General features: G+C 38.1%; 1 protein-coding gene across 2 annotated transcripts; it reads right to left on the bottom strand.

Annotated features, from left to right (window-relative positions):
* Positions 1–4,613: 4,613 nt before the first annotated feature.
* Positions 4,614–8,536, bottom strand: LOC124037726 (MOB kinase activator 3A-like). Of its 2 annotated transcripts, none has more exons than XM_046352721.1 (4): positions 8,363–8,536; positions 6,811–7,363; positions 5,930–6,132; positions 4,614–5,733 (listed from the first exon to the last, which is right to left on the bottom strand). In XM_046352721.1, the coding sequence occupies exons 2-4, from the start codon at positions 7,226–7,228 to the stop codon at positions 5,704–5,706; spliced, it is 651 nt and encodes a 216-aa protein (XP_046208677.1). In that variant the 5' UTR covers positions 7,229–7,363; positions 8,363–8,536; the 3' UTR covers positions 4,614–5,703. The 2 variants fall into 2 exon arrangements, with proteins under 2 accessions (XP_046208677.1, XP_046208678.1); XM_046352722.1 differs by having other exon boundaries at positions 6,811–7,270.
* Positions 8,537–10,599: the final 2,063 nt, after the last annotated feature.

Below are 10,599 nucleotides of genomic sequence, written 5' to 3'. Positions count from 1 at the left end.
TGTGTTATGTCTTTTGTCATGTTTACAGAATGTGTGTGATATAATGGCCTGCTCAGAGATGGCTCGTTAGACATTTTTCTATGCTCCCATGCTGGAGGTTGTCTCCCTGTTGCAACTTGTATTAAAACAGGTTGATCTTTGTTTGACTTTACCAAAGACGGCTCTCCTTTTTGTTTCACCTGGAAATTTCCTTTACAGCTTCTTCATGAGGGGAGGAACATCTTGTGTGACTGTTTTCTCTCTCCTTTCCTCTCCCTGGGCCCTCAGTGTATTTTGCCCCATAACTTTGGCCTTAAACTGCAGCGAACATTACGCAAAAGGCTGTGCTGCTACTCAATAGGGCCAGGACCACATTACACAATCCCAAGTTAGGTTGGAAAACAAACCATGGGGCTGAGGAGGGACACTGTTTCTACAGGGTAACAGTAGCAGCCTCATTCCTGAATGAGTTTCAAAATCAATAACTACATCCTAGTGTAGGTAGTCTTTTAGAGGGGATATTTCTGCCTGTTCACAGATTGGCTGAGTTCAGGAGGTGTGGCTTACAGGATGACAATAACAATGGATTGCATTTATATAGCACTTTGTGTTCTACAGTCATACAAATTATTTTGGTATTTTTTAGGATCCCCATTAGCTGTTGCAAAAGCATCAGCTACTCTTCCTGGGGTCCACATGAAACATGACATAATACATAGTACAGAACATTATTAGTCAGACTGAAATAAATACATTCAAAGCATCACACATAGCCTACATATCACTACATACATATACTATTTAGTTCTAATATATAATACAGTGCAATTTACAATACAATATATATCAAATGTATGTCTCTTTACAGTCCCCTTTGTGCACCAAGGTGTTCTTTTATCAGTTTTTTAAAAACTTGTTTTATTGCTAGCTTGAGTTACCTCGGGTGGCAGAGAGTTCCACATAGTCATAGCTCTATTTAATTCTGTGCGTTTCCCAGCCTCTGTTCTGGACCTCGGCACTGTGAAGAGACCTTCCGGTTGCATGTTTTGTGTTGTATTAGTGTCCAAACTGTGTGTCAACTGCTTGAACAGACAGTTCGGTACTTTCAACACATCGATACCTTGCACAAATACCAATAGTGATGCAGTCAATCTCTCCTCAACTTTGAGCCAGCAGAGACTGACATGCATGTTACTGACACTTTCCCTTTGTGTACATTTAAGTGCGGCAGGGTTACCTAGTGGTTAGAGCGTTGGACTAGTAACCGGAAGGTTGCAAGTTCAAATCCCCAAGCTGACAAGGTACAAATCTGTCATTCTGCTCCTGAACAGGCAGTTAACCCACTGTTCCTAGGCCATCATTTAAAATAAGAATTTGTTCTTAACTGAATTGCCTAGTTAAATAAAGGAAAAATAAATAAAAGTGCGATACATGCTGCTTTGTTCTAGACCAACTTCAATTTACCTATGTCCTTCTTTGCCACACATGACCACACAGCTGGGCAGTAATCCAGGTTCAACAAAACTAGGTCCTATAGTACCTGTCTGGTCAACTGAGATGCCCAGAAGGCAGAGCAGCGCCATATTAAGAACAGAACTCTTCCCATTTTAGCAACCATCGAGTCTAAATGTTTTGACCTTGACAGCTTGCTACCCAGCAGTTTAGTCTCCTCAACTTGTTCAATAACCACATTATTCAATAATAGATCTAAACGAGGTTTAGCATTGAGTGAGTGATTTGTCCCAAAAATTCTGCTTTTCATTTTTATAGATATTTAGCACCAGCCTATTGCTAGTTACCCATTCTAAAACTGACTGGAGCTCTGTGTTAAGTGTCTCAATTATTTATTTTACTGTTGCAGCGGACGTGTATACTGATGAGTCATCTGTAAAAAAAGAAAACAATAATGGCCCTAGCCAGCTGCCATGCGGTACACCACACTCAACTGAATTTGCAATGAGAGGCTTCCATTTATGAAAACCCTCTGACATCTATTAGATAGATATCTCTCAATCCATAATAAGGCAGAGGATGCAAATCCATAACACCTATGTTTTTTCATCAATGCGTAATGATCAATGACATCAACAGCTGCACTGAATTGTAACAAAACAGCCCCCACAATCTTCTATCAGTCATCAGTCATTTGTGTCCAGTGCCGAGCATGTTGAGTGCCCTTCCCTATAAGCATGTTGAAAGTATGTTCTTATTTTATTTTCTGTAAAATAACTTTGTATTTGATCAAACACAGTTTTTTCCAAAAGTTTGCTAAGCACTTGTAACAGGCTAATCATTCCCTCCCAATCACCTGAGTGATGTATGACTGACATGAATCAGAACGCTCACTATACATTAACATCCAGCTGTCTGTACAATGACACCGTTTTTAATGTGTAGTAGCTCACAACATAGTGACATAACTAATTAATTTAAACAACATACTTGCAGTAAGTACTTACATTATATAGACATACAACTACAGTAATAACTGTGGAGGAATTAAAACCAAAACAAACATGTAAGTGTGTCTCTTGTGTTTTGTTCAGGGGGGTCTACATGTCCACTAATGTATATGTGTGTGTATCGTGGGTGTGGGACAGCACAGTTTATTGAAACGAACTACACATTTTAAGCTAAATCATATGTTATTATAGTAAGTTGTAGGTACCAGAGACAACACATGATACAGCCTGCCGACCCAATACCCTCTCCACGAAATTCCCACCAGGGAAATGTACAATTGCTCAAATGTGAACTGAATGGGGATATTATTGGTCAGCCCACCCCATATCAGGGATCATCAACTAGATTAAGCCGCAAGCCGATTTTTGGCAGATGGTCAGAGGTCCGGAATGTAATTACAAATCATTTGTAGACAGCGAATTGACCACAAGAAGATCATACAGATATACCATTTGACTAAAACCTAATAATTCCAAACCTTGCATACATTTGTATACAATCACATAAATTCTATTTTATTGGTCACATACACGTAGCAGATGTCGTTGTGGGTGTAGCGAAATGCTTTTAAGAAATATAGGAGCTAGAAGCAGAGCTGCTCTATCTGTCGACGCCATCTTGCACATGTGCAGTTGAAGTCGGAAGTTTACATACACCTTAGCCAAATACATTTAAACTCAGTTTTTCACAATTCCAGATATTTAATCCTAGTAAAGATTCCCTGCCTTAGGTCAGCTAGGATCACCACTTCATTTTAAGAATGTGAAATGTCAGAATAATAGTAGAGAGAATGTTTTATTTCAGCTTTTATTCTTTCATCACATTCCCAGTGGGTCAGAAGTTTACCTACACTGAATTAGTATTTGGTTTAACTTGGGTCAAATGTTTTGGGTAGCCTTCCACAAGCTTCCCACAATAAGTTGGGTGAATTTTGGCCCATTCCTCCTGACAGAGCTGGCGTAAGTGAGTCAGGTTTGTAGGCCTCCTTGCTCGCACACGCTTTTTCAGTTCGGCAAACACATTTTCTATGGGATTGAGGTCAGGACTTTGTGATGGCCACTCCAATATCTTGACTTTGTTGTCCTTAAGCCATTTTGCCACAACTTTGGAAGTATGTTTGTGGTCATTGTCCATTCGGAAGACCCATTTGCGACCAAGCTTTAACTTCCTGACTGATGTCTTGAGATGTTGCTTTAATATATACACATAATTTTCCATCCTCATGATGACATCTCTTTTGTGAAGTGCAGCAAAGCACCCCCACACCATGATGCTGCCACCACCATGCTTCATGGTTGGGATGGTGTTCTTTGGCCTCCAAACATAATGGTCATTATGGACAAACAGTTCTATTTTTTTTCATCAGACGAGGACATTCCTCCAAAAAGTATAGTCCTTGTCTCCATGTGCAGTTGCAAACCATAGTCTGGCTTTTATATGGTGGTTTTGGAGCAGTCTTCTTTCTTGCTGAGAGGCACTTCAGGTTGCTGAGCGGCATTTCAGGTCATGTCGATATAGGACTCGTTTTACTGTGGATATAGATAATTTTGTACCATTTTCCTCCAGCATCTTCACAAGGTCCTTTGCTGCTGTACTGGGATTGATTTGCACATTTCGCACCAAAGTAAGTTCATCTCTAGGAGACAGAATGCGTCTCCTTCCTGAGCGGTATGACGGCTGCGTGGTCCCATGGTGTTTATACTTGCGTACTATTGTTTGTACAGATGAACGTGGTACCTTCAGGCATTTGGAAATGACCCCCAAGGGTGAACCAAACTTGTGGAGATCTACAATTTTTTTCTGAAGTCTTGGCTGATTGCTTTTGATTTTCCCATGTCATGCAAAGAGGCACTGAGTTTGAAGGTAGACCTTGAAATACATCCACAGGTACACCTCCAATTATGTTACCTAGCCTATCAGAAGCTTCTAAAGCCATGACATAATTTTCTGGAATTTTCCATGCTGGAATTTTCCAAGCTGTTTAAAAGGCACAGTCAACTTCTGACCGACTGGAATTGTAATAGATTATTTCACTTATAATTGACTAACAATTGAAAAATGACTTGTGTCATGCACAGAGTAGATAACTTTCCCAAACTATAGTTTGTTAACAAGAAATGTGTGGAGTGGTTGAAAAACGGGTTTTAATGACTCCAAACTAAGTGTATGTAAATTCTGACTTCAACGGTCTCTCTTTATTGTGCATGGGAATACTTTGGAAAAGATTTCCAGAATTAAAATGACAAGGAGCTGCGTTGGTGTTTTTAAGTCATTTAGGTCCAACAACAGTTGGGGAACCCTGCAAAATGGCATTCATTTCATTTCTCCTTATTCAAACTGGGACAATACTAACAAAGGAGATCAGTGAACAATCAGCACACGTGGATGAAACATTCAGTTCACTTCAGGACTCCTATGTTTGGTATATTATTTGACTCAAACATAGGGCTAGTCCAGATCAAATCACTTCCAACAGACAACCTTAACATGAAAAGTAACTTTATATTGCCTAAGGTGTCCTTAAAACTGTATTTCCATAGCACTAAGGTAGGCAGATATGTTTTTCCTTTGAGTTATGGGGTATTCAACACTGAATAGACTTCCTGCTACAATATAAACTCAACCCTTTCGCCAGCCGTATTTATGTGTGCTCCTTTCGCCACCTTGTGGACTAACTTAAGACCTGCATGACTGTTTTACTATGTTGATTGGCCTCACTCCACAGGCCTTGTTCTCAGTTATTTTACAAAACAACACCATTGAATAGATGTAACACACAAACAATATACCAGTTTGAATGTATATTCCGGAAAAATACAAATGTATGACAATACTGCACGGCTTCGAACGCTGCTCGTCTAATCAGCATCAAAACGACCCATTTCATAATTAAACATATGACACTGAGTTTAGAGCAGGAACACGGAGTACATTTAATGTCTCCACATACTACAATCTTAGATATGTACAAAAACATATATTCATTTTAGATAAGAGAACACAAGAACTAAATTACAGGACTGATTCAACTTTCTTTTTTTAAAGTAATATCTCTTAATACTGTGCTCATTTTCTAAAAATTAAAATGAAGAGAATGCCTTACAAGGTTCCTGGTTAAACAAACCTACATGGTTAAAAAAGATAACATTACTTATTTATAAAAATAAAGACTATTTTAGATTTGGTTTCCTGTTTCAGTCTTCTATATGGGACGGAACTAGTCTTCAAGCTGGAATTTATCAAGTGGTCAATGGTGCTCCCTTAGTGGCACATCTGTGATGTCATCTCTTTCTGTAGGGGCAGGAGTGATGGCAACATTATGATAGCAAAAGTACACAAATGTGCTTGTAAACATCACAATTCTAGGGTGCAATATTGGCATCATAACTTCCCTTTCAGCTTCATTTGCAAAACAAACATGTAATATGTAAGAAAATATATGGAAATTACAACAAGACAGACAATTCAATCATTTTTTCTCACTCACCAGTGGCTCGAGCTCCTTGTGGTCTGTGAGGTTAAACTCTGTTACAAAGTAATAGAAGTGCTTGTAACAGGTGTTGACATGGGCCTCTGCACCCATCTGGTTCACACGATCAAAGTGATGGATGTAGACGTGGACAAACACACGGAACAGGCGAGACAAAATCTTCTTAGCTACCTGCATGAAGGTCTTTGGGAAGGGAGTACCTTCAAAAACCAAACATAAGATGACAAAATAGATTAAGACGTGTCCTCCTGTGACATGTAAAGTAAACACAAATGTGGTCATGCTCTCAACCTCATCTCTGTGGTTGGTTCAGTTTAATTGTCAGATTAATTCTCAACTTTAAATATTACATTGGGTGCAAATACAATTGGTATAAATATTCCATGTTTTTGTGAATCAAATGAGGGATGTTATTTTCTTGTGTACTGGAGTATCACTTGATTGAGATATGTGAGCCTTGGAAATTACCACACCCAGGGCAGAGGATTTCATATTTCCCTTCATCCATCAAGAATAGATGAAGTTATCAGTCTATCCTCTTACACTAATCTAATAGCATTTTAAAATGCATTCCTGGGGACATGTGTACATGCATTCCTATTTATACCCTACTGTAGATTGTGTGACCATTTCTAAAGTCATTGCTTGGCTGTTTCTACAGCTAGTCAGATGCAAAGTTATGTGTGGTGGGAGGAAGTGAAGAACGGAAGGTTAAGAATTTCTGAATTATAGTAGATTAACTGATACAGCTGTTGCACTTTATAATGACAGAGAACTCAAGGAATTCAGCCCATGAAGATGATTCAGACCTATTTATCATCATCATGAATAGCCAAATAACAGATCTCATCTACATAGTTATCATTCTTTGTACATACCAACGTTGGTGGGGAAGATGTGCTCGTTGTTGATCTGTACCTCGATCCAGTCCATCAGCAGGCTCATGTATTTTGGGGCTGGCACGGCTGTGGGCTTCTTGTACTTGTGCTCGTCCTGCCAGCGGTACTCGTACTTGGGCCCTCCGGACATGACGGGGCAGGTCTGGTCGGTGCAGGAGTCGCTGATGGTGCCGTAGATGAGGTTGATGCGGTTGAAGAAGTCCACCACGTGAACAGCAACCCAGTCATTAAGGTCCTCTCCATGGGGCAACGCCACCGCCTGCTTCAGGTCCAGGCCTGCATTCAGAGACGCCTGGGCCTTCTTGTGCAGCTCAAAGCGCTGTGTCCCGGGCTCAAACTTACGCTTTGGCCGGAATGTCCTCTCCTTGTTGAAGACTTGCTTCAGGGCCATGGACATTGTTGCATGTGTCAGTTTGTTTATGTCTTAATGAATGATTTACTGGTTAGAACAAGGAGATATAAACAACAGTGGAGCAGTTATACAATGGTTGTATTTTTCTCACAGATGGTTTTGGTCCTGAGGCTGAAGGGTCTAATCAGAGAGGGGGGAAATGATTTTGCGTCAGATTCACATATATTCCATATTGTCCAATTTAGCAGTAACGTGCAGTATTCAGTCTGGTGCTGCAATGCCAACAACGTAGGCCCACAATGTATTTATTGGTGGCGCTTCTATAAATATGTAACATTTCACAAATCTGCATCACCATTAGTTTTGTTGTTTGGTACAAATGCATAATAGTGTAAGTGTTTGTGGTGTCTCAATCCATTATTGAAAATGAATAACAAATGTTTAAAAAAATCTACGGATTAATCAGTTAATCAAATTAATAAACCATATTTAACTAACCAAAATATACAACACATCTATGACTGCTGTCCAAAGAGTGGTAAATTCAAGGAAGTCTGTCCTCCAACATAACCTGAACATCAACTTCGAGAAGAATAACCCCAATCAGTTACAATGTTGCAAAGTGAGTATCGTCACAGAGTTAGTTAGTTACCACGTTGCAAAAAGTGAGGGTTGTTAGAATGTAGTTACAATTTGTTGCAAGTTATATGAGTAATTTCCTACTTTTCACAATACATTAAGGCCTGGTTCAGGAAAGCGAGATAGCATGTACAACCTAGCACAACTTTTTGAAGTGACCTCAGACAATAACGACATGTCATATATTGAGGTTATTAATATGACTATATCTAGCCAGCAGACAAAGTGGTCAGGAGCAAAAGTGAAAGAAACTAAGTACAGAAGCTAACGTTCGTCCATGATGGATCCTAGCGGTAGCCGGAGCGCTGATGCTACGATGCTTCAAAGATGACCGCGCCAAGTTTATTCATGAGAGAAAAAACGGATACAATCGCACTTCTTAATTTTCGCATGATAAAGGTAACCACAAACTACTCCTTACAACAAGTTATATCTTATATAATTTATCGTAGAAATAATGGGAGTAAATTGCTCCAAAACGAGCTGACCGTAAACGCAACCACTTTCCCCGAACTTAGATAGGCTAACGTTATCACTTACTTGTTACGCTATAATGTTCCTTCCCTTGCTGTGTTGTCTTGAATATAATCAACTTTGCTAATCCTTTTTAAATGTATAACAACGGCTACATTTTAATTAATGTATAACGTCAGTAGTTCTGAACATAGCGCTAAGTCTTTACTCAGGCAACTAAAATAAGCCCCTCCCTACCAAAAAAAAAGAAGAAATAACAAGCACTTCCTCTGATTTTACGTCACTTTACACGGACCAAGTAGGCGCACATACAGTATTTCGTATGGAACTAATTGCGTTACAAAATAAACTGGATAATATATATAGATTAAAAGCAGAAGGGGCCTTTATTAGATCTAGAAAAAATGGGGGATTGAGGAGGGAGAACAGAATTCATCCTATTTCTTTAGACTTTAGACAGTTCACTCTAAAAATAACACTATCCATAAATTAAACATTGATGGTGTTATTACAGATGACCAAAAATTAATCGCTAAATACTGTAGCAATTTTTACAGAAAATTGTATAGCACTACGTACTGTCAGGAATGCATTGATATGTTTTTTTAACTCACTGAACAATGTTCACTCTATCAGTGATATAAAATCTAAACGGTGTGATGAACCCATCAAAGTTGAAGAGATTATAGAGTATATCAAACATCTAAAGAACAATAAATCACCAGGTGTTGATGGAATTACATCATAATTTTACAAATTATTTTCTGAACAAGTAACTCCCTTCCTATTTGAAGTCTTTTTAGAGAGTATTAAAAACAATGTTCTCCCTCCTACAATGAGTCAGGGGTTAATAACACTGATACCTAAGCCTAAAAAAAGAAGTGCTGCTCATTGATAACTGGCGTCCAATTTGTCTTCTTAATAATGACTATAAGATATTAGCCTTACTATTTGCAAAAATAATTAAAGAAGTCCTGGATGCAATAATTGATGAAACACATTCTGGCTTCATGAGGAACAGACATATTTCTAACAATGTCAGACTAGTATTAGACATACTTGACTACTCAGACCTAATAACTGAGGATAGCTTCATATTATTTTTAGATTTTTATAAAGCATTTGACACAGTAGTTTCTCTTCCACTCCCTTGAGAGACTTGGCTTTGGGTTTTTTTCTGTAAGGCTATTAAGACTCTCTATACAAATGGTAACAGCTCTATCAAATTGAAATATGGCACCTCACCTAGATTTGAGTTAAAGAGAGGAATAGGCAAGGTTGTCCTATCTCCCCGTACCTGTTTTTATTAATCACCCAACTTCTTGCAAATTCTTTAAATAATAGTCCTGTACAAGGTATTTCCATAGCTGGTAAAGAAATGATTATAAGCCATTCCCTCTATAGTTATTATAAGCCATTGGTTTAGATGCCATTCCCTCAGGTGTTGCTCTGTTATTCAGGAACGTGTCAAGACCTGACCCTCAGAGCCTACCTTCTATTGACCCTGTTGATCTTCTATTGACCCTGTTGACTTATCAGTAGGAAAGATTTGTTTCTCTTTTGGTCCATTCAACAACAGAGCGATACGAACCTTGTTTCAGCAGGATGTTGTATCTATACCCTATGTCATGCCTTATTGGAATGGATTTATTGATAATATCTGTTGGAAAAAAGTTTGGATGTTGCCACACACATACCTACTTGTTAACAAAATTAAGGAACTTTCCTTTAAAATTATTCATAGATATTATCCCGCTAACCACTATATGAAGAAGTTTAAGGAAAACATCAACTCAAATTGCTCCTTTTGTAATGATCACCCAAAAACAGTGTTGCATCTTTTTTGGCATTATATTCATGTAAGAAAATTGTGGCAAGACATCAGTAGATTTATAATTGAACACATTTATGAAGATTTTACACTATTGTGGAGAGATGTACTGCTTGGATTCTTTACATATGATAGAAATAAGGTAATTAATAATGTAATTAATTTAATTATTCTTTTGGCCAAATTTCATATACACAAATGTAAATTTACAAACAAAAAAACAAATTTTCTCACCCTACAAAAATAAATTGAACTGTATTGTAACACAGTTAAATACTCTACTAACAAAAAAGCTGTTATAATTGTAAGTGTATGTATGTCCCTTAAGGTCCTTGTGTAATTGTAATGTGATATTGTACCCCCTAGCGTGATTGTCCATTGTATGTAGTCTATATGTACTTGTGTTCTCTCATGTACTTTCTGTATTGATTTGTGGTTAATAAAATACATTAATTAATTTAAAAAACACACA

The sequence above is a fragment of the Oncorhynchus gorbuscha genome, linkage group LG06, assembly GCF_021184085.1.
Source record: "Oncorhynchus gorbuscha isolate QuinsamMale2020 ecotype Even-year linkage group LG06, OgorEven_v1.0, whole genome shotgun sequence".
NCBI lineage: Eukaryota > Metazoa > Chordata > Actinopteri > Salmoniformes > Salmonidae > Oncorhynchus > Oncorhynchus gorbuscha.
Note: the sequence above shows the minus strand (reverse complement) of the source record. Positions and strands in the feature narration are given on the sequence as shown.